The 27,101-nt window shown below is 35.9% G+C and overlaps 3 protein-coding genes across 12 annotated transcripts in view; 1 reads left to right on the top strand and 2 right to left on the bottom strand.

Moving 5' to 3' along the window:
* The first annotated feature begins 499 nt into the window (after positions 1–499).
* Positions 500–4,712, top strand: LOC127964225 (bromodomain and PHD finger-containing protein 3-like). The gene is made up of 6 exons (XM_052564368.1): positions 500–1,104; positions 1,759–1,837; positions 1,918–2,012; positions 2,106–2,194; positions 3,101–3,255; positions 3,397–4,712. Exons 1-6 carry the CDS (start codon positions 555–557, stop codon positions 3,578–3,580), a joined length of 1,152 nt encoding a protein of 383 aa, XP_052420328.1. The 5' UTR covers positions 500–554; the 3' UTR covers positions 3,581–4,712.
* Positions 4,713–7,067: 2,355 nt separating this feature from the next.
* Positions 7,068–27,101, bottom strand: part of LOC127963305 (bile acid receptor-like) — a 244,412-nt gene continuing 224,378 nt past the window's right edge. Inside the window, exons 1-11 of one of the 5 annotated variants that reach the window (XM_052563141.1) lie at positions 18,650–19,104; positions 11,815–11,953; positions 10,216–10,569; positions 9,295–9,435; positions 8,991–9,133; positions 8,776–8,868; positions 8,602–8,689; positions 8,423–8,524; positions 7,941–8,036; positions 7,664–7,777; positions 7,068–7,484 (exon numbers count right to left, since the gene is read on the bottom strand). In XM_052563141.1, the coding sequence (XP_052419101.1) occupies positions 7,273–7,484; positions 7,664–7,777; positions 7,941–8,036; positions 8,423–8,524; positions 8,602–8,689; positions 8,776–8,868; positions 8,991–9,133; positions 9,295–9,435; positions 10,216–10,569; positions 11,815–11,911 (1,440 nt within the window). In that variant the 5' untranslated portion in view covers positions 11,912–11,953; positions 18,650–19,104 and the 3' untranslated portion in view covers positions 7,068–7,272. Of the gene's footprint in view, positions 7,488–7,663; positions 7,778–7,940; positions 8,037–8,422; positions 8,525–8,601; positions 8,690–8,775; positions 8,869–8,990; positions 9,134–9,294; positions 9,436–10,215; positions 10,570–10,652; positions 10,932–11,814; positions 11,954–18,649; positions 19,117–27,101 lie in introns of those variants that run through there. The other 4 variants (XM_052563139.1, XM_052563142.1, XM_052563140.1 and 1 more) reach the window with 4 other exon arrangements.
* The window catches only part of LOC127963310 (lysosomal amino acid transporter 1 homolog), a 278,938-nt gene continuing 272,720 nt past the window's right edge, over positions 20,884–27,101 (bottom strand). Inside the window, exons 2-9 of one of the 6 annotated variants that reach the window (XM_052563155.1) lie at positions 26,775–26,841; positions 26,386–26,557; positions 25,465–25,594; positions 25,206–25,293; positions 24,315–24,475; positions 24,137–24,229; positions 22,478–22,663; positions 20,884–21,587 (exon numbers count right to left, since the gene is read on the bottom strand). In XM_052563155.1, the coding sequence (XP_052419115.1) occupies positions 21,501–21,587; positions 22,478–22,663; positions 24,137–24,229; positions 24,315–24,475; positions 25,206–25,293; positions 25,465–25,594; positions 26,386–26,555 (915 nt within the window). In that variant the 5' untranslated portion in view covers positions 26,556–26,557; positions 26,775–26,841 and the 3' untranslated portion in view covers positions 20,884–21,500. The remainder of the gene's footprint in view (positions 21,588–22,477; positions 22,664–24,136; positions 24,230–24,314; positions 24,476–25,205; positions 25,294–25,464; positions 25,595–26,385; positions 26,558–26,774; positions 26,842–27,101) is intronic. The other 5 variants (XM_052563161.1, XM_052563160.1, XM_052563159.1 and 2 more) reach the window with 5 other exon arrangements.

Genomic DNA, 27,101 nt, shown 5'->3' on the forward strand with positions numbered 1-27,101 from the left:
ATTGCACAGCATTCGAAATGTTTTTTTGATCGTTCTGAAATGCCTGAATTATACAACTGCATTCCCAAACAGCAGGTGTCCACTTCTGACAGCAATGACAGCATTTATTGATTTGTCTGCTCGGTCTGAGGCACAAGTAATTTATCATATGAAAATTATTATATTCAATGTCTTCTCCTACTTTTCTTAGTGATATTTAGTGCCAGTTTATCAGGAAGTGATGATTTTGTTCTCTTTGGATCGTAAAATGGAAGCGGTGCTTGATTCGCAAAATGTTTTATGCAATGTTCCAGTTTTAAGCTTAAATTAAAATAGCATTTTTGGATGGAAACATGGCTATTGTTATAGTTGTGGTGTGGTGTGCTTTTCTTTTAAATTTAGAATTAACTATTACTTTTTCACTATTGTTATAGTTACCATCCTTGTGCGAACTGGCCTTTACTCAAGGTTCGCAAGTTGTTACTTTCATCATGTTTAACTTTATAATTAACTTTTTTTTTTTACATCTGGTTGTTGTTCTTCATCTAGATGACTGTAAATCAACCCCCCCACCCATGCTGGAACCCACAGGCCTGGCTTTGTCCCCTCCACCAGCAGACACCCACCAAGAACCGCCAACCCTCCGCCCCATGACATCTGACCCCAGGACATCCCCATGCACACCTAAGCGCCTCAAACTCAACATTGAGAGCCAAGAGGCCTATTCGGACACCACCCCTGTGAACAGCTGCACCAAACCTGAGGACCGCCCGCCTGAGAACAAACTAATCAATGGCCTCTCCACCACAGAGTCACCGACCCGGCCTGCCACAGGAGGGGTCGGCCGGCGGACGTCCGTCCTTTTCAGAAAAGCAAAAAATGGAGCAAAGCTCCAGCGTGAGAGAGACAATCAGATGCAGAACGGAAGCAGGGAGGAGGCCATCAGCGCTGACCCAGACCCTGCACGCACACCCAACTGCACCGCCACCATCAAGACTGAAACCTCAGCCCAGCCAAAACCTTCAACACCTCCGCCCATATCAACCCCGGCCAAACAGAGAGCAAGAAGCCACAGCTGCAGTCCAGAGCGCGAGAGAACACCCCCTCGACTCACTCTAGAGCCTGGTGAAGAAAACAACTGCTTTACATGATGCATTTGAAATTATTTTGTGATAGGGCACCATGATTTTGGTGGAAAATGTTATTACAGATTTTCCATTTGAAAATGAAAATGCATTTGTTAGAAACTGTTTTGGTGAAAGTTCCAGGTTTGCACAACATCATTATGTAAAATAATAATTTTTATTATTGCTTCAAAATATTAAACAAAATAGGAAATATTGCTATCGTACAAATATATTCTACAAGTATTAAGGAAAAATAATAAATGTTTTATTGTCCAGCTGTAAAATGTACAATAATAATATAATATTTGTTATAATTTCTTCATTTTCTAATGTTTAACCATCAAGCTTCTAATTGTAACCCTGTCTTATTTACTTGTAAATAACTGTTGTCACCCCTGTGGGTTTTTATATGCCTTAAACAAAATGTAAATGTGCTTATGGTTGTAATATCATACCAGAACAAACTCACTTTTGTATCAGTATCCATAAATGGGAGGAGACCTTGAAGGGATAACATTTCATTTTATTTATTTACATTTTAGAAAGCATGCACAATCTTTTTTTCATGACGAACTGAAATTGTGGTATGGATACTTTATAGTAATGAAACCTTTCTCAAACACCCCTTTCTCTATTTTTTTTTTTTATTTAGCTCTCACCAACGGATTCAGAAAGCACAAAGATGGCGGCTCTGACTCAGAATGCAGCTCATCTCCGACTCTGAGAGAACTGTAAGAGGAAAAACTAAAACCTGAAACCTCTCTGCATCATATAGCTGATGTGCAGTTAACTGATCATTTTTTGCTTTCAGTGTCTCACCCCTTAAAAAGAGCAGAGGGAAACCTGCTTTGTCCAAAGTCCCTTTTTTAGAAACTGTTAACGGAGACTCTGACTACACTGGGACTGGTAAGAAATGAATCCCTATGAAATGTCAGTGTATTTGTAAAAAAAAAAAAAAAAATGTGCCAAAGTGGATATTACAATCCTTGTTCTATGCAGATGTTCTGTCAAACGGTGATGTGCCTGAACCTGAACCTCTGGATTTGGTGTGGGCCAAAAGCAGAGGATATCCGTCCTACCCTGCTCTGGTGAGAGAGGGCGCTCTACATTCATATTACATGAATACAACATGTTGGTTCAATTATTTTAGGTTAAGCATACCAGTCAAAATGTTTTAGATTTTTTTGGCTTCAGAATTCTGCCAGCCTTTCACAATAATGGGACAGGCCTGACATCAAAAGTTACCCTTTTAACATCATTAATGCATGTTCCGGGTCTGATTATGAATTATTATTCACAATACAGGGATTATCAATGGGTTTTTTTTGTTAATATTTCAGAGTTGTCATTAAAAAAAAATGTCATAGGTGTTTTATTTTGACTGCTATTATTTATTATATTTTGATTTGTTTTTGTTTAAATATAATAGAATATTTTACGTATATAATTTTTATGGTCTATTATTTTCATCAACTTGCTTCACTAGTAAACTTTTTTTTTTTCACCTTTTTTATTATTTGTTATATTTCGTTTTTTGTACTGATATTAACATTTTATTTTCATAAAATAAATAAATAAATTTGATAATTTTTTGGAATTAATTAATTAGCATTCTATCAACTCACTGCAGTTCCATCAGCAAACACTTAAGTATTTTATTTTGATTGTTTTTTATGTTTTGAATCATTTTTATTTTATTGAATATAATAATTTTTATTTTTATTACTTATTACCACCTTTGTTGACTCACAAATCCCAGTTTGGAAAAACCCTGCATTAGTCCATGCTATTTCAAAATGTTATTAAAATTTACCTCTCTTCTATGACGCATTTTATTTTTGGACACCATTACAAATCCCTCATTCACAACTTCCCATTCGTCCTTTTTTTTCTCTCACCAAATAGCCTGTTTTTTTTGGGTTGTGAGCAGTGTTAAAGCAAACCACTGACGTTCAAATATTAAAGGAATGGTTTGAATTGCTCTTATGTTGTAGATCATAGATCCAGACATGCCTCAGGAGGGTCTTCTGCATAATGGAGTTCCCATCCCTGTGCCTCCGCTTGACGTGCTGCGCCTTGGTGAGCAGAGACAAGAAGAAGCCGGCGAGAAACTCTTCCTGGTTCTCTTCTTTGACAACAAACGAACCTGGTGAGCACAGCACTGGGGATTTACTTCAGCTTTATCCTCCAGACTTTGCATTTTCAGATATCCATTGATAGTATCTGCTGGCTTTACTGGTTTCAGAAGGAACTGTCACTGAGTTTTCTGTTCCTGCGTATGTCTCTGCAGGCAGTGGCTGCCACGAGATAAAGTGATCCCTCTTGGCGTTGACGACACGGCTGATAAACTGCGTATGATGGAGGGCAAGAAAACCAGTATCCGGAAGTCCGTGCAGGTGGCCTACGACCGAGCTATAATCCACTTGAGCCGAGTTCGAGGAGATCATGGTTTTGTCGGCTCCAACTACATGTAGAACAGAAACGCCAACCACATCTGTCCTAACGTACCACTCACATGGGCTTTCTAAGGAGGGCTGAGAGCCATTTGGTTAGTGCACCAGGTACTAGACCCCCGATCATTCAGTTCAGTTTAGTTTATCCATGTGTTCATGACACAACCCTCTCAGTCATTTCAGATTCAGGACAGGAAAGTGCGGTGGCTTCTACAAATAATTCGTTTTTATGAGGTGTCACTTTATGGTGATGATGAGTCTAAACGACACATAGACTCAGAGTTTTAGCGTTTGGGTACGTTCAGAGCAATTAATTTCTGAAAAATGTGTTTTAAATGAATGAACTTAAAGAATATAAACGTTTGAATGAATCACTGCCATTTTCTTAAGATAGCTTTTTACTTTTTAAAGTTTTAAAAACCACTTCTTGTATATTGTAAAGACACTTGTTTATATGTTTTTTTTTTTTATCATATGGTATCTAATTTAATTTTTTTTTCTCTTGTTTATTGTGAAATAAATTGCCTGGAGGAATGAAGACATGAAGGTTGTGTATATACATGTAAAAAGATTTTCAGAGGAACTGACTTCCTATGTAGTGTATCCTGCTTGTCTTTGATAGCGGATGGTGTGAGTGTGTGCATATATATGTACATTAACGGCATACGATCGTGTATGTATGTGTATATGTACCAACTCACGGTTGTCTGTGGTTAAATATATATTCTCATTTTTGATACAGAAAAGTAATTTATTTATGGACCGTAAAGAGATAAATGAATTAAATTATATTGGTTCAAGATGGAAAGCAGATCTCTTATTTAAGATGGTAAACTATTGCATAGGCTTTTAAGATCTAACTTCACATGTGCTTTCAGATCCTGGTTCAGTTCTTTTTAAGATTTCACGGTGAAAAGTTTGAAGGATGGTGATGACGACATGTTGTATACTTGCTGTTATTCCCTTTTCACCATCAAGCACAGAACCTTGTATTTATTGTAGAAAGTTGTGGAGCTTTTGTTCACCGTTTATAAGATGGAACCTCTAAGAAATTTTAAGCTTGTACAAACAGCAGATTTTACCTACCCACCAAATAACCGGTCTCAAACAGTATTTTCTCATACGGGGAAATAAATGTTCTATTGAAACTCTACCGTGGCTGTCTTAATATATTGATGGATTAAGATCATAAGCAATTTTTCTTGATTTTAAACCTGTTGCATTTTTAAATATATATAATTAACATTGTAAAGCTCTGATGGAATGTTAGATTTCCTAATAATACATGTAGGCTATTTTTCTGGTTGCAATATTACAGTACTACTGACTAACCAAGACTTTTCTTGTTGTTTGGGTAATTATAATATATATATATATATATATATATATATATATATATATATATATATATATATATATATATATAAATGGTTTGAATAAGATGAATTCATAATGATTTACTTTACATCTTAGAGTATTTCTCCAGACAAAGAAAGCTAATTATAAAAACTTGCTTAAACATAATTATCTTATCACATATCTATCATTAAATATCACTATTACTGTTTATTCCGCATAATCGAGAAAAGCGTCGCTTACAAGAGCGCCGCGCGTTTTTTGCCAATTAGAAAAGCAACCAATCAGAAACCCTTTTTATCTGTCAATCATCTTGAACGCGCGGATTTGACGAGATCGGGTTGGCTGACGACTTTGAGGAGGGCGGAGTCGGGATTTTTCCCCCTGTGTTTTAATGGTTTTCAAACAGCCTCTGACGAAATTTAAAAAGGTGAGAATCATTTGTATACAAATTAACGCTTACATTTTACAACAGTATGGGGACACATATTTTCTTAAAGATGGCGTGTTGTGGTAAATGTGTCTGCTCAAACGTGTGTATTTTGTAAGGGGTCACGTGGTACGTAAATTATGCGTCATTAAATAACATTAGAAACGTTTAAATTAAATGTATGCATTTAGCAGACGCTTTTATCCAAAGCGATTTACATTCCATTCAGGCTATCAATTGTTAACTATCATGTGTTCCCGGGGAATCGAATCCCCAACCTTGTGCTTAATAGCCCAATGCTCTACCAGCTGAGCTACAGGAACACTTTACTTTTGAGGTGAGGTAACTGAATCAAGAATATATCGTCTTGTAAAATTCTTGTTCTTGTACCGATGCTCACGTTTTCCTGAAATATGATATTCCATCTTCTTTGTAGTGTACGCTTGAGTACTTGTAGGGGGCAGCAGTGAATCAGTACTGATGATGAAAGAACACGTGCAGTATGATTACTTTTCCATAAGGTGATGTCAGCATATTCTATCCAGATGTGTATTATTGTAACAGCTCTTGTCACAGACCACATTAAAATAATATTTATATCGGAAACACACACACACATGCCTATGAGCTAATCTCCCAGGTCTCTGTTAGCAATTTGAAAAGATCACAAGTGAGCTAATCAAACTCAATGATCATCAGTGGTTTATTAGCTCATCCATAAACTCTAACCTTACTTTCTTTCATTCAAAGTTATGCATTTAATTTGATGAATTTACAAATCAATATTTTAAGTGTTAAATAATAGTAAGCAAGCCTATACATAATCTAGTTTATTAATAACTAGTGTAGTACTCAATAACTGAAAAAGTATCACAGAGTTCCCTCTTTTTACTAAACAATATAACGTTAGACCTCAGCTTTGTGAGATTAATTAATTTTATTTACTAGATTGTTCCGAGGTTTCTTTGATGTTGTGAAATCTAAGAAAAGGAGAAACCGTTACGCTGTATCTCTGTAACACAGCCCTCTAATGTTTGCTTCAGTTTAGAATTTGAACAGTTCAACATTCATATGCTGAGTTGTCCACTGTATCAGTTTCATTTGTGGTCGTAGGGAAATTAAAGCAGTTGCAGGTCTTACTCTGGCTTGCGTATGATAGATTAGCAACACCTGTTTAAATAGCAGATAACACTTAGGAGTTAAACATCAGACAAACATTGCTGTTATAAATGAATAATTCCTATTTGTAGGAAAATGAAGCCATGCACCTATTTTTAAGGGGTACCAGTCACAATCCTATCACTTCGTTATACGATTGTGAGGCAATAGGTTTAACCAAATACTACTTTGAATCATAACCCAAAGCATCACCTAAGTGTGTACTTACAATTTAATTATAAATCATTAAAGTACATAATAAAAATATAATTAAAGCTACAACTATTAAGTGGTCGTGTGTTGATGAATTAATCTTTGGGACACTTGCAACCACACTCTGCATTGGGTTTGCACAAATCATTTAAATGACATTTTGGATTCAAAATGACAAATTTTGCCAAAAGGCACTATTTATAAAAATGTTATTTAAAAAGAGAAGCTTGAAGCTTCTGGAGAAAATTATTGCACATCATTAACATGGGTCTAAAAATGTATAAATAGAACAATAAATACAAAATCATATATATTACAAAATAAATGAAAAGCAAGAAATCCTAAAACACATTAAACATTAACATTTTTATTTTATGCATATAAGAAATGAGGCTTACATTGTTTTTTTTTTTGTTTGTTTTTTGTTTTTTTATTAAACTATGTTTGCACACGGGTAACCAAAAGTACACTGACCTGGGATATTGTTCTGGGCAAAAATGAAAAGTGTATTGCAACAGAGATCATATGTCATAAATCTCTCTCCCTAAAGGCTGTCTCAAGGCTGCATGTCCCAGGGCTGCTGTGGGAGAAGGGTGAGGTGGTTGTGTCGTAGTGTTCTCAGCTCTGTCAGCCGTCCCAGGAGCCTGGCGAAGCGTCGTGGGTCCTGTGCCGTCCCCTGACTGCAGCAGCAGCAAGCTCGGGACAGGAGCTCCAAAACAAACTCCTGTAAGTTCTCAACGCAGCCCACCGCACGCAGAGACGGCCTGTCTGCTTCACAACACAGAAAAAATGGAGGTCATTGGAAACAGTTCTAAAGAAATTGTATTTTGAGGTGCTTAAGCTGAATCTTTATGATAGCATTTGCTGTCTGGCCTATAAATGAATGTTCTGAATATGGTGACATCACATGACATGAGTCACAATTGTGTTAATCATAATCCACAGACCTGAACATAACACTGCGGTCGCTGTTAGAAGTGCATATTCAGCCTCAGTTACTGCAATAGTCACCATGCTGTGGAGGAAATTTACCACAGACCTCGAGAACTCATCATTCAAACCTTAGCAAAGATAAAATAAAAATAAAAATCACAATATTAGCAGAGACAAACACTTTAGACATTTGGACTTAAAGATGTATCTTACTGAGGATTAATCATTGCATATTGTGAGATTTTCCTGCATTGCATATTGTAAGATTTTTCACTGTGGATCATAGATCACCTGAGTGTGTCAGTGTCCTGTGGCTGTCCCCAGTCTTGGACTCTAAAGTTTTCACCCAATCGGGGTTTGAGTTATTTGGATTTGCTGGGTATAAAGCTGGTGATAGAAAACATAGCAGTCATGTGTTGAATTTTCCATTTCAAATGAAAATTTTATCAAAGCTTTATAAACACAATTAATTTTTAGCACACACAATTTAGCTAAGCTTATAAAAACACACATTGTCCTAGACACCAATATTTTAACTAGTGCTCTCTAATGGTTTATCACATCCAAAATTAACGTTTTTGAATGCATGATTTGTATATTTATTATGTATATATAAATACACACACTTGCATTTATATATTTCAGAAAAATATGTTGTTATGTATTTAGTAATACAGCATATTTTGAAGTTATTGTTAGCACTGTTTGCTTTTGAAAAAAGACCCTTGATGTCAGACTTAACAAGCAGATTATGTGATAATGAATAGTGTTACCATTGCTCTCTGAGAACTGCTGAGCCAAGAGTAGGAACATGACCTCAACTGAAGAGCTGGACAGAAGTGTGTTCTGGTCAGAACCATCCAAAAGCTCAAACCCTAAACAACAGATGACCACAAATTAGATGCGCTTAGAGGTGTGTGGTGTAAACTGAGAGAAGTTGGAAGACACTGACCAGGTACACTCCTTAAAAATTGCAAAAGCTTCTCCGCCTGTGGAGGTGTGAGATCTATATTGTTTGTCAAACTTGACCACAGAGGCACCTGGGGAAAGAAAAAGAGTGATATCTTATGATATATTAAGTGGAGTATGTGTGTTTTCATTTTTAATGAAAAGAAAAAAAACATACCCGGCAGTGCGTGTTGTCTTGAATTATGTACCTGCGATAAGCCTCAACAATTCTATTCAGAATGCATCTCTGCTCTCTGGAGAAACCAGATACCTGCAAACAGCATTTTGAAGACAAGACACTAGCTCTGAATTTTTTTAATATAACAGGCTTCAAATCGTACCAAAACTCTAATTTCATGCTTGGACAGGCTAAATAAAATAAGAGAGCTTTACCCGAGTGGTGAATCTGCTGGTGGACGAGACGCTTCTGCTTTCAGAGTATTCGTCCTCAGCTCTTCCTGTTGACCCACTGTGTCCTCGGTGCTTGGAACCCTTCCTCAGTCTCTTCGACTGGCATTGCACCTCTGTAAGCAGACCTGACAAAAAGACACCAGCAATCAGCTAATGCTGACAGTGTTTTATGCAAACTCAACATCCAATTAGATTTGAAGTGTTTTTGTGTGAAGTAGCATCTGACGTTATCGGCTTCCCCAGAAATGACAGAAAACCTTGTGAAGAGTTTTTGCGTAAATCTCACACTCTGCCAGCATCCCGACGGCTCTGCATTTGCGCAGTCTGCAGTCCTGACACTTTCTCCGCATGTACATGTCCATCTCGCAGCTTCCACCACTCTTGCAGCGGTACACTGCCTTTTTAGTCACACTGCGTCTGAAGAAACCTAAGAGACACACAACTGTTTAAAACGTTTGGGGTTGGTAAGACTTTTTTGATAAGGAGAAAAGACTTCTTTTAAAACCAAGGCTGTATTTATTTGATCAAAAATTCAGTTAAATCAGTAACGATGTGAATTAATACAATTTAAAATAATTGTTATATTTTAAAATCTAATTTATTCCTGATGGCAAAGCCGCAAAATGAATCATTACATCATTCATAAATCATTGTAATATGCTTTATATGGTGCCAATTTGGTGCTAGTACATTTAGTTATGCTGCTTATTTTTTTCTTGATTTGTGTAAAAAAAATCTTAGTATTACATTAGGATTTCTGTATCCTAACTGATTTTTTTAGGATTATTTGAGTAATAGAAAGTTGAATAGAAATTTCTTGTAACATTATAAATGTATCACTTTTGAGCTATTTAATTTATGCTTGCAGAATAAAAGTATAATTGATTTTCCCCAAAAAATTTACTGACCCCAAATGTTTGAAAATTAGTGCTCTTATATATCCAAGCAATTTAGCAATAGCAAGTACCAAGTCATAGTTCACCGCTATTGGCAATTTTTTTTTAAAGAGACAATATCTTAGATATGTCCCACCCCACTTCTTAGTTCCAAAGGAAATATGGCAACACAGGTGAGAAAACTGTTTTCGTCAAGTTATTACATGCAGTCTTATAAGTACTGATTTTGGCATTAGTAAACGATGTAAATTCAAGAAGTGCATCATGGATTATCGTTGCATTAAAATTCAGTGCTATTGTGATCGTCCAACCTTTGCATCCCTCACAGGTGAGGGCGTTGTAGTGATATCCTGAGGCTTTATCTCCACAGACGACACACAGCTCATCCTGGCCCTTCACTCGAGCTCCGTGGCCCATCCTGGGTCTTTTTAGCACTGGAAGACCGACAGTGCTCCCTCTTGTTGGGCTTTGGACCTCCATGTCTGGTTCACAGGTGAACTCAGAACACTGATGGCTGTAGGGGTACGGCGGGTTGCACGCTTGAGCATTTGGCGCTCCATACATTGAAAACTGCACATTGACATGACTGAATGTCTGCTGGCCATAGAGAGGACTTTGTAGATCTGGTTCCTGATAAGAGCAGCTCAGTGGATCCACAAGAACATCTGCAGCAATGATTGAAGAACATCTTGATGAACGAAACGATTCACAAGAAATATGTTCCTTTTTCACATGATTCTCAAATTACCTAACTACTTTTATGAGGCCTTTGGGACGTAATAAAAAAATCCCAGAGCGAGACCTTTTGAATCTTTTCTGTCTCTGGAAACAGGATGCAGCTGAAGAGGTTACAGTTTTGTTTATGGTTGTTATTTGCCTTGTAGCTTATGGGGTTTTTAGAACCGTACGGAACAGAGCCTTCCTGATGTTTTCTCTGTCGACGGGAAGGTTGTGAAGATGGATTTTAAATTTGAGTTCCCCCATAGAGGGAACATGTGTCACAACTGGCAGCATTTCTGAATCACATCTGCACAAGAAAGAAGGTTTTTTTTTTTTTTTATGTCTTGACAGACACTCTAGAACTAGTAGTGACAACAAGCAAATAAATGGATGAAATATTTCACATGAGAAAAACTTATATTTGAGTAGAAATCTTCTCTCATCCAACCAATTCCTGCAAATCCATCTCTGTTTTTCCATGTCATCCATAAATATCCCTCTGCATTGTGGTGGTCTCTTTACTTGCGTTCAATCCTGTCTTTCTCACAGATGTTTTATGTCCCGTTACAGCTAGAGCATAACTTTCCGGTGCTAGTGTCTTGTTTGTACACCACTGGAGTTTTTCATAAACATTCATGTTGACGAGAGCCTGCTTATATACTATCATTGACTGTCCTTCTAGACACCACAGTGAGTTAAACGACAAAACCAAAATTAGACTTTGACCAATCACCCTTTGGACACCCTTTTTTTTTTTTTTTATTTACATTACAGTGCCACAAAAAAATAAGATACTATATTAAATATTCTTATAATATACTATTATCACATTTCTTAATATTTTTTATTTATTTATATTTATATTTTTTTACATTTTCAGTTTTTCTATATTTCTATCACTTTTTAAAATTTGTATTTAGTTTTAAGTTTGAGCAATTATATAGTAATTACATCAATAAGGGAATATGTTTTTTTTTATCATTTTAGTAATTAATAACAAGACTGATTCAATGAAAGTCAGTGGGGTCCAAAACAACATTGGTCCCCATTGACTTTCATCATATGACCGAAACACACATTTTCCAAAATATCTCAGGATCGGAAAAAAAAGCAAAATGAGAGAACTATCATTTTAACAACATTGTAATTCTATAATAAACAGATTTACATATAGTTACGCATAATCTTACCATAGTACTGTGGCGGCTCTGTGATGTCATACGTGTCTGATGCAGAGAGGTAGCCACTGACCGACATGCTCATCTCAGGATCTGTCCCCTCTCTCATCTGATCAGTTGGATTCTCGCTCTTCACAGAGAGTGTCTGAATCTATAAAAGAGCACAAAAGCTTTCAATCACCCTGATTGAAGATCAGAATCCAATGCCTTCAAACCTTTCTTCAGCAAGCCCTCCAACCCCAGATAAAGACCAGTTATTTTAGGCATCACTGTCACGAAAAGGTTATGACAGAACTCAGCAAAGGCTGTAGAGATCTCCGTCTGTGCTCCTCTGGGGCTCTGAGACGATCTGAAGAGCATTGACTGTGAGAATTAGACGAGAGACAAGGCCTGTGTGTCCAAACAGCTGCTCTGGCATGAGTTTCACAGAAAAGGCCTCACAAAGAGCAGTCCATCCAAAACGCCTTCAACAGGTTTGGCCTGTAGCGGACTCCCAGCATTCAACCGCAGCTGTGTGAACATACCTAAACTTGCACTCTTGTCTAGTAACTGGAAAGAGGACCTGCAATACACTTTAAAGCGAGCGGCTATTTTGGTTGTTTACTGAATGACTTCCCCAGGGAGCAATTTTGTGGCTCAGAAACTAGTGCAAAGCATCACCAAGTTGACATTGAGAAGAACTTTTATCCAAAGCTATTTGAAAATTGGCCTTTTCCTAACTCCAGCTCTTACAATTAACTATCACTTAGAGGAGATCCCTACTCTGTAAGAAAAAAATCAATAGAAAAATTTAAATATACTAGTTTTCTGTGAGAAGATATATATCATGTTTATATAAATAAACATGCCTTCTTGTACACAATAAAATGTATTGTATCTGAACATGCTCATGCTGCAAACAAATGTCAGCATTGTTGTGAACAATGAGTTATTGCACACAATTTCCAGTGCACTGATATATTCCAGCAGTGGTGTAAAAGAAAACTTTCGCTTTCACTTCCCCAGTTCCATGTGAACATAAACAATAAGCTCTCTAACATGAACGAAACTGAAAATGTGTTGATTTTGTTCAACTAGCCAGTTCACACATGCAGAAGGCTATATTGCTAAGCCCCTTTGTCAAGTAGGTTGTTTGAAGGGAATATTGTTCCAGGACTAATACAAATTTTTAGGGGGCCATATTTGAACAAAATTCTCTTAATATGTAACCCTAAAAATCTAATTAGTCGTGGAACAATAAAACATCAAGGATGTTGATTCAGGAATGCATCCTGCTTGGGAAAAATCATTTAGAATATAATGAAGTATTCAAGAATGACATGATCAAAAGAGGTACAGTATTGTTCAAAATAATAGCAGTACAATGTGACTAACCAGAATAATCAAGGTTTTTAGTATATTTTTTATTGCTACGTGGCAAACAAGTTACCAGTAGGTTCAGTAGATTGTCAGAAAACAAACAAGACCCAGCATTCATGATATGCACGCTCTTAAGGCTGTGCAATTGGGCAATTAGTTGAAAGGGGTGTGTTCAAAAAAATAGCAGTGTCTACCTTTGACTGTACAAACTCAAAACTATTTTGTACAAACATTTTTTTTTTCTGGGATTTAGCAATCCTGTGAATCACTAAACTAATATTTAGTTGTATGACCACAGTTTTTTAAAACTGCTTGACATCTGTGTGGCATGGAGTCAACCAACTTGTGGCACCTCTCAGCTGTTATTCCACTCCATGATTCTTTAACAACATTCCACAATTCATTCACATTTCTTGGTTTTGCTTCAGAAACAGCATTTTTGATATCACCCCACAAGTTCTCAATTGGATTAAGGTCTGGAGATTGGGCTGGCCACTCCATAACATTAATTTTGTTGGTTTGGAACCAAGACTTTGCCCGTTTACTAGTGTGTTTTGGGTCATTGTCTTGTTGAAACAACCATTTCAAGGGCATGTCCTCTTCAGCATAGGGCAACATGACCTCTTCAAGTATTTTAACATATGCAAACTGATCCATGATCCCTGGTATGCGATAAATAGGCCCAACACCATAGTAGGAGAAACATGCCCATATCATGATGCTTGCACCTCCATGCTTCACTGTCTTCACTGTGTACTGTGGCTTGAATTCAGAGTTTGGGGGTCGTCTCACAAACTGCCTGTGGCCCTTGGACCCAAAAAGAACAATTTTACTCTCATCAGTCCACAAAATGTTCCTCCATTTCTCTTTAGGCCAGTTGATGTGTTCTTTGGCAAATTGTAACCTCTTCTGCACATGCCTTTTTTTTAACAGAGGGACTTTGCGGGGGATTCTTGAAAATAGATTAGCTTCACACAGACGTCTTCTAACTGTCACAGTACTTACAGGTAACTCCAGACTGTCTTTGATCATCCTGGAGGTGATCATTGGCTGAGCCTTTGCCATTCTGGTTATTCTTCTATCCATTTTGATGGTTGTCTTCCGTTTTCTTCCACGTCTCTCTGGTTTTGCTCTCCATTTTAAGGCATTGGAGATCATTTTAGCTGAACAGCCTATCATTTTTTGCACCTCTTTATAGGTTTTCCCCTCTCTAATCAACTTTTTAATCAAAGTACGCTGTTCTTCTGAACAATGTCTTGAACGACCCATTTTCCTCAGCTTTCAAATGCATGTTCAACAAGTGTTGGCTTCATCCTTAAATAGGGGCCACCTGATTCACACCTGTTTCTTCACAAAATTGATGACCTCAGTGATTGAATGCCACACTGCTATTTTTTTGAACACACCCCTTTCAACTAATTCAACTAATTGCCCAATTGCACAGCCTTAAGAGCGTGCATATCATGAATGCTGGGTCTCATTTGTTTTCTGAGAATCTACTGAACCTACTGGTAACTTGTTTGCCACGTAGCAATAAAAAAATATACGAAAAACCTTGATTATTCTGGTTAGTCACATTGTACTGCTATTATTTTGAACAATACTGTATGTAATATGGATTGCTGTGTGAACTGACTAGCTGAACAAAATCAAGGCGAAACATTTTCTGTGAATGGGAGAGAAGGGAAATAGTAAGCTTTGCTTAATAATTTGCATGCAATAATTCGTTAGCACAACTATGCTGATATTTTCTTGCGACATGAGCATGTTGTGATACAATACTAAGCATTTGTTAAAATGCAAAATGAGTGTCTGTAGTAATATTCAGCACATTTTTTATTTACATGACATGATAAACTGCAACTATTATGTTTTGTATATAGGCTACCATTTAAAGCAGGGCTGTTCAATTAATTTCATCTGAGGGCCGGATCATAGAATTCAAAATTTGAAGGGGGGTTGGGGGCCATGCCAATCTCTTTATGGGAAATTAAATGCATGTTTAGTAGTAAAATGAATTACCAATAGCAACTCTATGAAAGGTTAACATTTTTGTTGTCTATCAATCAATCAAAAAATAATAATAACAATTAATCACACATTTTCTGTAATTAATCATGACTAAATGATTATTAATATATTGTCATAATTGTACACTGCACCTTCAAATGAATGTTGAAACAACATAAAGATGGTATTTTTAAATATATATTTAATTACATCTCTTAACCAAGTCTCTTTATTACTAACACATTTTTGATACTGCTGATGATGAATCTACTATACTATATTTGGGATTTTCCTTCGTTGTCAGTTATAATCTTCAAAATTAAAAAAATAAACATTTGAAATATATCAGTCTGTGTGTGATGAATTAATATAATATACAAGTTTCACTTTTTGAATGGAATTAGTGGAATAAATCAACTTTTTGATGATATTCTAATTATATGACCAGCACCTGTACGTTTATTCTATTATTTGATGAATAGAAAGTTTAATAGAAAGGACAGCATTTATGTGTTATATAAATATTTTGCAACATGTTAAAGCCTTTGCTGTCACTTTTGATCAAATAAATGTGCCCTTGCTGAACAGGCAGTAATTTCTTTCTAAAAAAAAATCATAATGACTCCAAACCTTTGAACAGTATATATCTTTTTTTTTTTTCCAGAGGCACTTTTTCACTATTAATGCTTTGAGCAATCATTCAAAGTTCGAGGCACTTTTTCACTATTAATGCTTTGAGCAATCATTCAAAGTTCAACATCACTTGCATGACTCACGAGTTCTCAGAAATCCTGTAGTGCTCAATAGTACAGTTACCAGCATCTCATACTGAATTCTTTTATAGCATGCATGCATGCAAAATAAATAAAAAATACACATTATTGATGGGGGTCTTTCAAATCTACACCTTAGATCCTCTGAACTATAATTCCTCCTGCTTTCATTTTCTTTCATTTTGTGTTCTGTGTGGCAATGTGGGCCGCTCTCTGTTTCCCAAGAGGAATGACAGAGTGACATCCAGCTCATCTCTGGAGCTTTAGGGAGTGTTTATACACACTGTGTTTGCCACGGCTCTGTTTGTCATACAGTTAATCTTTGACATTGAAAAGATTGAAGACTACAAGAATCTAACCTTCCCACCCGATATACTTTAGACCCCATGAAGGGGCAGGCTTTCCTGAAAACTCCTCAAATTAAGACACGGACGCTCAGACGCACCCTCTCGTATCCTGCCCGTTGAGCTGATATAGAACATCCTCGATGGCATTACTGTGGTAGCAACTCAAAGAGACTGACCTCGGTTTCGCAGTTTCGAAATATAGATATCATTAGTGCCTCTGAGACCCAAGGGAGGGAAATTTTTTGCTATCTCTCCCATGCCATCCATCACAATGACTGTGGATCTTTCCTCAAAAAAAAATCTGCACGATTAACAAAACAACCTTCTTTGAACTCAATGGATGGTTCATTCCAGATGGGGTTAAAGGGAGCAGAGCTCCAATGGGTTTGCACACCCATTCATTTTTCACACAGTTTTCACAAGAACATAAATAGCAACAATATAAATAAACATGCCTTCAGCATATAACAGTTGTTCATTCTTAAAAAGAAAGATTCCGAAAAGTGGTTTTCAGCAATGCCACAGAAGAACCATTTTTGGTTCCCCAAAGAGCCTTTTTGTGAACATTTCTGAAAATAACCATTTCTTCTTAGTGTGAAGAACATTATTCCATTTTTTTTTTTTTTTTTTTTTTTTTTACTCTTGTGGAATATAAAGGTTCCATGGATGTCAAAGGTTCTTCATTGAACCATAGATGCCATTTATGAACATTTCTTTTTAAAAGTGTTGGATGAAAGTATTGTGCGAGAAGGCCTCTAGAAAGCACTGTATCTGCTATTTTCATTTGCCCACGTATTCTCTTTTTTTGATATTAGCTAGCTGCTCATAGACAGGCCGTGTTTACAGTTTTAAGCAGGACACCGGATTCTAGACGTTTGGGGGATGTTGGACTAAAGTCCAGAGGTGCTTTAATGTTTTGAATGGAGATGATTATCAACAGTGGTTTATCGTGAGAGACTGATGTAAGGCTGGTTAACTCATCGATAATGAACATGTGAGGTATCCACATAGATAACGCAGTTGAAGCAGTCCAGTCTATTAAAAAAAAAAGTGCGTATTGATTAAATGTCAACTTATCATTGATTTCTGTCTGCGATGTTGACTTCCTTGTAGCAGCTCACAGACAGAATAAACATGCAACAGAATGTCTAAATGGCTGCTCAACAAACGCCAACATTTCAAACATTCTTAAGTTGTTTGTTAGATTTGGAATGTTGAGAAACAGAACTGTCATGTTCACACTGACCCACCAAAGCCAAGAACTAAAGATGATGTTTGTTGTGTGAGTGTGAAGTAAACTTTAGTCACTTAGCAAAGGAAGTTGGAGAGGTATAAACTGATTTGCAAAATGTCAAGACATTCATGTTCAACTTAACAAAATGTTATTTTTTGCTTATAGAGTTAATAATAATAATATTAACTACACTTTTTAAGAAATTAATCATTTTATTCAGCAAGGATTTTTTGCATCGAATTGATCAAAGGTGACAATAAAAATACTTAAACACTTTACAGCAGGTAAATGCTGTTATTTATTTATATTCATTAAAGATTAGTGTTAGGGATAAAATGAGAAAAAAAAAATGCATTAAAAATGCATCACAGTATCCTGAAAAATATTAAGAAGGACAAATGTTTTCAACATTGATAAATAATAAATGTCTCTTGAGCTGCAAATCATCATATAGAATGATTTCTGAAGGACCATGTGACACCGAAGACTGGAGTAATGATGCTGAAAATTCAGCTTTGCATCACAGGAATAAGTTACATTTTTAAATATATTAAAATAGAAAATAGTGATTTTTAATAATGTAATAATATTGCACTATATATATATATATATATATATATATATATATATATATATATATATATATATATATATATGTGTGTGTATATATATATATATATGTGTGTATATATATATATATATATACACACACACTATATATATATATACACACTATATGTGTGTGTGTGTGTGTGTGTGTAATTGTTTTTTTTTTTATAAAATAAATGTAGCATTGGTTAGCATAAGAAACTACTTTCTAAATATATTTAGAAATAAATATAAAAAAAATATTTAACCAACCCCAAGATAGAAAGATGGATAGACAAAACATTTCTGAAAGCATCCTGGGATGCTTTACAAACAAAGCATACTTTATGTATGATGGACACTTACTGCTGCTTTTTCTTTACAATCCATTCCAAACCATCCATTATAAACTATATTTGTTTTAAAAAAACTTTTACAAAGAGATTAAATAATTGTTATTTGATATTTTAAGAATTTATCAATACTCTCTTCTGGTAGCACTATGTTTCTAGAGAAAACCGATTTTGTGTACTCACCAGCGCTGATGTTGCGTGTGCTGGATCTCAGCTTGCTGTGCCTCTTGCATTTGTGATGTTGACAGCAGTTCAGCCCCTGACGTACAGCACTTGCCAAACACACACTGGAACACACATGCGCAAAACAAACAGCGCTTCCCTCCAACACAAACCATTAATTCAAACACATACCAGTACATGTGAGTTTAAACACGGGGTCACGGAAAGTCGATAATATACAAAAAAGGTCAATTTAATATTGTCCTGTCCAGCTTTTAAGATCGACTTCAAATCTGGCATAAAATGTTAAGAACCGATATTTAATGGTTTGGACCTGTTGCACACAATCAGAGAGGGAAGTGATGGGAATGAGGAGCTGTTTAAGTGAAAGAATGACGTTTCACTATGTGAATGAGTGGGCTCATTAGAACATTCCCAGCAGCCCAGTGTTTATAAACAGCTCTAGTTCATCTAACTGATGGATGAGCGCACACTATCTCTGTTCTTCCTGCCGCTCCTCAGAGAACATCCCTGCTCAGTTAGGGTTTCACAACCACTCCGACATACTCCCACATGTCACTACACAATTCAGCTGCAGGCACGCAACTCAAAACCCCTTATCTGTCTCTCTCTTCCTCACGCATGCACAGAGACCCCAACCCCTCTTCTGCTTCATGGGTGGGCCCTTCATGTCCTTCACTGGGGGCAGAGGGGACATTCTGAGGGTTGCAGATCCCGCCCTGATGCTCTTAACTCACAGGATGCTATTGACAGCGACTGTTATAATGAGGAAAAACAACATAGATGTGTTTTTCCAGGAACAACAGGGCTGCTGATATGAACCATGGGGTAGACAATGTTCTTCCTGAAACAAAAAAAATGTTTCCAAGAAATTCAAATAGGGGCTGTTTTCGAACCTACTGAGCTCAATACATAGGCAGTGTTATAAGGTAACAGTAGCACAAAAGCAACCCAAACATTATTCCGAAATTTACCCAGGACAATTGCAAAGCCTTCTAAGAAAAAGCTGATTTTGGCTAAATTCAAAGGCAGCATTGCAAATATCTTTTAAAAAAGGGAATCCAATAATGCACTGAGTGTTCTTAAAGAAAAAAGAAAAAAAACTTAAGTCGGAAGACCAATTTTACATGTTTGTCTACTGTATATTTCTATATAAATGAACACTATTGATATGACACAGAATTGCTCCCTATGGAGATCAATGTTGTTTTATTGTTAAAGGGAAAGATCAACCAAATAAATTTCTGTCATTAACTACTCACCCTCGTGGTTCCAAACCTGTAAGACCTTTGTTCATCTTCGGAACACAAATTAAGATATTTTTTTATGAAATCCAAGAGCTTTCTGACACTGCCAATGGCTTTGTGATAGTCACATGAATGAATGGCAGAGATGACATAATGAGAAGAATTGTTGAATAAAGTCATTATTTCTGGGGGGTTTTCCACACAAAGGAATTCTCATAGCTTCATAAAATTACGGTTGAACCACTGATGTCACATGGACTATTTTAACAGTCCTTACTACCTTCCTGGGCCTTGAATGTGTCAGTTGCATTGCGGTCTATGCAGGGTCAGAAAACTCTTGGATTTCATCAAAAATATTGGAATTTTTGTTCTGAATACCTTTTAAAAGGTCTGGAACAACATGAGGGAGAATATATAATGACAAAATTGTGATTCTTGGGTGAACTATCCCTTTAACTAAAACTATTAAAATATTTGTATTAACTGAATGACAAAATATAAATATTAGAAAGTGTACCCTTTAAAGAATGAAATGAACTAACTGAATAAGGTGCAGTAATAAAGTTACTAAACCTGTAGAATAAAACAATTACAAAAGCATATAAAATGACACAATTTTCCATTCAATATATTAATAAATACTAAAACAGTATATAAATCTTAGTGATGGAGATCCATTTCATTTAGGCAGCAAAGGCAACCCACTAGGTTATAAAATAGAACTTAATTTAATTTAAAAAGCCATTAAAAGCTCCTGTGATGAGAACATGACTTTAAACCTATGGAAAGGGAATTGCTGCATTAACATACAATCACAATTTACCCTACAATAGCAAATAATAGGATTTCATAATGATTTTTCTTTTCATTCACGATATTACAGAAGCAAAAAGCTATTTAATGTTGATGATTTGTTTGGAAAGATAAATATGAATGAGATTTAGACAAATTGATTGTCCACACCAAAAAAGAAAACGTTCGAGCATGTTTGGCTTCAGAAAAACACAAATCTTTAGTGAGTGTTGTGCTGTGATACAGAACTAAAAAGAAGAAAAACAGGCAAAGTAAAGAAGAACTTCAATAAAGGTACCCAACTGAATGACAGGTGCAGTGCTAAATCAAATCAAAGGCCACAGAATAAAAATTTAAAACATCTTTACAACGTCAAAACATTTTTGACAATTGATTGCACAAAAACAGCCTTTTAACATTAGTACAGTACACATATTTAAGACGGAACCTTGAGTCAAGACTAGGTCTGCCGAATGCAGCATTCATTCCACTGTACAAAACAAAAAAAAAACACATGATTGCATGCATTGTATATAAAAAAAAAAAATCTGAATTCTGAAGTACAGTACAAACATTACAAAAGTGTTTCAATAAGTCCCTTTAGTGCCAAATATTGAACCAATTAAGAAAGTTAACTATTTACCATCAGACAAAAATATACTTAACCACTGACACTTCTAGGAATAAAACCTATTGAATAAAATCTAGATAAAACTATTAGGGGAAAAAAGGGATTCTTGTCTGTCAGCTGTGGCTGTGGAAATGTGAAGCTCTCCAGCATTTCATCCAGTCACAGCAGGAATGGGAATTGTTCAGTTATGGAGAAGTGCAGCGGTCTCTTCATCTCCCCCTGCAGAATCCCGAGGAGATTTGCTGTACATCATGAACTGTACGGATATCTAAAGAAAAGTGTCAAGGGAAAAAGACTAAATAATTTCAAACTATACCAGGCCCAGTGCTCATGAGATTATGACAAATGAGCTTCACATGAAAGGAAGACACATGGCTTCAGTGATGTAAAACACAGCTGGATGCTATGGCAGCAATCAAGAGTTTCGTCAATATGTGTGACCTCAAGTGATCCAGAATGTCAATCATACAATGACCCCAGCATTTATGCAATATTGTTTAAAACATTAGTCATGTGACCGTTGACCGCATGTTTTCAAAACAAACCATGTCAACTAATCAATGTAATTCAACACAGTTAAACAAAGTTGAGAAAACCTCATAGTTCAGCGTTTTATTTTAGCATCACTGATATTTTATTAATCATTTGAATTAGTTTTTATATTTTTATTTTCTGCAAGTTTAATTTTTTTTTTTTTAAATATAGTTTTATTTTCAGGTTTCAATCAAGTTAAAAGACAAATAAATAAAAAATATTCTTCATCAAAAATTATATATATATATATATATATATATATATATATATATATATATACACACACACACACATTTATTTTTATTTTCTTACTTCAGTCAATATTTTTCATTTTAAAGCACCGAGAAATGTTTGTTTGTTTTGGTTTACTATAATAATCCTAGTGTGTATCTGACAAAAACTTTTATCCTTCCGTGGCTACATTAAATTAATATTACAATAAAGCCTGTTTTAGGTCCATTACGGTACATTATTTCATGCAAATTTCATGAGCATGTTTTATCCTCCAAATTCGAATTTTGATGATGCATCTAGAAATGTCATGTCTTTAGTTCTAGAGGACTGTGTTGGGAATCGGTGACCTCATTAACAGCTCAGTGGCTAACACGTGACTTTAAAGGATACAATAAGGTCAAGTGAGAGTGTTCCCAGGCTGCCGATGAGCCAGGGGAGGTGGTGTATGATATAGCTGGCCTCTCCCTGTCCTGGATCTGGGTTCTTCAGTAGCACGCTGATGCCATATGTTGTGTTTCCCAGAATCACCAGAGCAAATAGGAAAAAAGACACGCCCTCTGTTGACTTCCTCTGAAACTGAAGGACAGCAAGACATATTTCAATTACACCAAGAAGAAATACCTGTACTTAAGTTCTGCATGCATATGTAGCATGCAAAGTATGAATAATAAATGTAGTCATTCACTGCATTAACACAGATGATGTCTGCAATGAAAAGCAACATTAAACATGTAGAAAATAAGAATTTACATTTTGTATTAACAAAATAAAAGACTTTTAGAGACTTTAAAGGAGTAGTGAAAATGGCTGAAAATGTACTCACGCTCAGCCCATCCAAGATGTAGATGAGTTAGTTTTTTATCACAAAAGATTTGATGAAATGTAGCATTGTCACTTGCTCACCAATGGATTCTCTGCAGTGAATGGGTGCCGTCAGAATGAGTCCAAACAACTGATAGAAACATCACAATAATCCACACAACTCCAGTCCATCAATTAACAGCTTGTGAACCAAAGAGCTGTGTGTTTGTACAAACACAAATCCATCCAGACATTTTGAACCATTGTTTCTAGCTATAATGTGAGTCCTCTATCTATAATATTGATTCTCCTGTGAAAACGTAGTCTCACCTGAATCAAGAGAAATATGCACAGATCAAGCAGAGTTTACCAGAAAAACAGTCCAATTCAGTTCTAAACAAACATTTTGGTGTGAGAAGACAACAGGAGATGGACTTTTTCCACTGGAGGAAGAGTTAGGGATTTTGGACTCATATTCTGGCCAGAAGAAACAGTTTAAGCTTAAAATATCTTGATAGATTTGTTTCTTACAATACATACAGCTTTTCACTTAACAAGACATTAATTAAAGGACTGGAGTGGTGTGGATTATTGTGATGTTTTTCTCAGCTGTATGGACTCTCATTCTGACGGCACCCATTCACTGCAGAGGATCCATTCGGAGCAAGTGTTGGAATGCTACATTTCTTCAAATCTATTCCAATAAATAAACACCCTCATGCCATCCAAGATGTAGAACAGATTGAGTACATTTCCAGCAAATTTCAAGAGTGGATTTTGGCCCTGCAAGGCCCCTTCTGTGAGATCTAATGTCCAACTAATGAAAAATACTGTTGCAAATATTAGAAATAATGTTGCAAACACAACAATGAACACATTATGTGCTCAGTGCAAAAGAGAAAACAATGTACCATTACTTGTGACAACTTCTAAAATCACAAGTTTTAAACACACTGATGGGGAGCAGGAACAGATTACATATTCTTCTTTTTTTTCACATTTAAAACGTAAAAAAAAAAAGAAAAACAAAGTTACTGTCAAGAAATTGTTTTATTGGAAACAATCTGATTAGCCCTAAAAAAAATTGGTTTTATTATTAAAATATATAGCTTATTAATATTAAAATGCATTTATTAATGTAAAATAAATTAATATGTCTTTCTCATGATTTCGTGGTGACATATTACCTGAACATGTTCTGGAGAGATTTAGTGCAATTCATCAACACATACATGCAGTAAGACTTACATTAGTGTACATCTGTGGCACTCTGGAGCATAAATACAGTACTGAAGATACTGAGCCAAAGACAAAGCCTATAATCTCCTTTGTATCAAACGGCTGAAAAACACAAAAACAACTGAGTCTCAAATCAATGCTGAAATCACATGTGAAGTGCAGTGAAGTGCATCTCATCTTAACTCACCTGCACCGAACCGCTGTCCCCCTCCACGGCCAGCAGCGCCCGACCCTTGAACCCCTCAGGCATCTGTTCCTCTAGGGCTGAGCGAGGGAGGCTACGGAGGGACGATGAAATTCCCAGAAGACATAGCACGCTGACCGCATTCAGCAATGCGCTGTTACTGGCTGCAGAGGAGAAAGACGCTTCTATGAATTAGCGTTTCAGGCATCAGCACATTCTTATAACAGACTGTGAAAGCTGAAGGTCACAGAGGAATAAACAGTAATGTACGGAGAGATGGGACACTGAGAGACATTCTTGAATAATGTTATCACCGTTACTATAATAAAACTTTTCAAGACCTGAAATAAAGATGAAAGTTTAAGTACTAAAATTATTCCAACTAAAGCTTATATGAAAAGAAAAGAAAAATAGAAATATAAAACAAAGCTAAAACCTAAACTTAAATAAATAATGAAAATATTCAAAGAAAAATTAAATACAAAATATAAATTAATACTATAATACTATAAAAGTATATAAATAAATTATATTTATTGATATTTTGTATTTCATTTTAGTATTAAAACAATATATTTTAATAAAAATATAATGACAATTAAAATATTCAATCAATTATATTCAATATAAACAACACTAATTAAAAAGCTTTTTAATATATATATATATATATATATATGCGTGTATGTTTGTTTGTGTGTGTGTGTGTTTATCTATATAAATGCAAGTATGTGCACATTTAATGCAACATAGTTGGATTCAAATAGATAAAAAAAAAGCAGGTGTGCCTGAAGACAAAAATAGATGAATGCAAGATAAGTCTCGAAAGCAACCAATTACATAGAGCCTATCCTAATGTCCCTAGTCACTAGTGAAGTATAATTTCCAACTCACCCCTCGATGACTTATTCTTTAGTTTATAGTAAGTGTACATTGACAGCATTAACAGGTCTGCCAGGACGTAGTAGACTGCAGTGTATTTCTAAAGGAGAAATGAGAGTAATTAAATAATAATAAAATCAGGCCTCAAACTGTAGCAAAATTAGAATCATTTAATAAAAATAAAAAAAATATTAATTAGGGTTAATTTTCTTTCATTGAGCAGATATTTTATCTAAAGCGATAAATAAAGAATGTGTCAATTGTTCCTTACCTGTAGTGGAAGTTGATCAGCTAAGAACGATCCAATGAGATTGCACGAGTCACCGGCCAGCCAAAATAACAAGAACCAAATCGATAGAGCGCTGTCCATGTTTCCTGTCTTGCAGGAACTGTAGTATTGCCTACAGTAACAGTCAGTATGAGCTCATCATTTCTCATGTGCAAAATGTGTCCCTCTACACACAGAAACTACCGTTCAAAAGTTTGGGTGCCAGTAATGCTTTGAAAAATATCTCACCAAAACAGCATTTATTTAATCAAAAATACAACAAAATAGTAATAGTGTAAAATACTAATACTTTTTAAATGTATTTAGTGTTCCTTTAGCTCAACTGGTAGAGCATTGCGTTAGCAAGCAACTAAGCACAAGGTTGGGGGTTCGATTCCCAGAGAACACATGATATGTAAAAATTGATAGCCTGAATGCACTGCAAGTCGCTTTGGATAAAAGAGTCTTGCTAAATGCATAAATTTAATTTTAAGTTTAAAATAAATGTTAAATGTGTAGAATGTAATTTATTCCTGTGATGCAAAGCTGAATTGTCAGCAGTCATTACTCCAGTCTTCAGTGTCACATGATCCTTCAGAAATCAATCAAATTTTGTTGAAAACATTTGTACGGTTTAATATTTTGGTGTAAACCATGATGCATTTTTCAGAATTATTTATCCAATGGAATGTTCAAAAGAACAGCTTTTGTTTTAAATAGATTTTTAAAAAAAAATTTTGGTCATTGTAATGCACCATTGCTGAATAAAAGCATTACTTTCCCTAAAAAAAAATCATACCTGTTCCCAAATTCTTGAACGTTTATAAGAAATCTTAATTATTGCTGTGCCTGAATGAATTTTATATCCATTATGTCAAAACTACACCATACAGAGTGCAACAGCACAACCGTAGGCCTACTCACGGTAGTGAAGACACCATGAAGCAAACTATCGACAGCAGTCCGAGAACAACACTGGCGATGTCTCTGCCATCCTGAGCACATTCACCCAGTCCATACCAGATCCACTCGATCCCGTGCGGGCAGAGAGAGCTGAAGTTCCCATCACCGCCGAGCACCACCCCATCCGACATCACTGGAAAACAGCAGCGAGCAATCAGAAGAGCTGACATTAGCAGAATATCGGTTTAAAAACACTAGCACTCTCTGTTCTTATGCAAACAGCTCAGCTGGAACGCTTATAAAAACAGATGCGTTATGGATCCAAACAAAGTGCAGTGATGTTTAAACACTAACGGAACCAAAAGACATTACAAATATGTTAATACATGCATATACGTTCAGCACATTACCGGTGATGTAGATCTTCAGCTGCTGAGGTAGAAAAGTAGCAGTGTGTCGATCTTAGTCCGCGGTTACCTCGAAAGGAAAACAAGTCGTCAAAAAAAAGAGATCATCGTTTAACACTGTGATTGGATCGTTGAGGCAAGACGTCATCATCGGTGAAGACACCGGAAGCCTCGCTAGTGACTCATTTTGCGAATCGGTTCTTTAGAACAGTTAATTTAAGAGTTCCGGTACAAAAAAAAAGGAACATTCAGCTTTTTGTTTTTTTTTTGGGCGTCATCATGACGTAAATTCGTCATGTGATCATTGAAATATGACATGCTCTAAAATCT

This window comes from Carassius gibelio, chromosome B8 (genome assembly GCF_023724105.1).
Source record: "Carassius gibelio isolate Cgi1373 ecotype wild population from Czech Republic chromosome B8, carGib1.2-hapl.c, whole genome shotgun sequence".
NCBI lineage: Eukaryota > Metazoa > Chordata > Actinopteri > Cypriniformes > Cyprinidae > Carassius > Carassius gibelio.

Coding starts and splice junctions, on each gene's coding strand:
- LOC127964225 (XM_052564368.1), top strand. CDS start 555: ATGCTGGAACCCACAGGCCTGGCTTTGTCCCCTCCACCAGCAGACACC. Junction 1,105..1,758: donor TCGACTCACTCTAGAGCCTG/GTGAAGAAAACA, acceptor TTTTTTATTTAG/CTCTCACCAACGGATTCAGA. Junction 3,256..3,396: donor TTTGACAACAAACGAACCTG/GTGAGCACAGCA, acceptor ATGTCTCTGCAG/GCAGTGGCTGCCACGAGATA.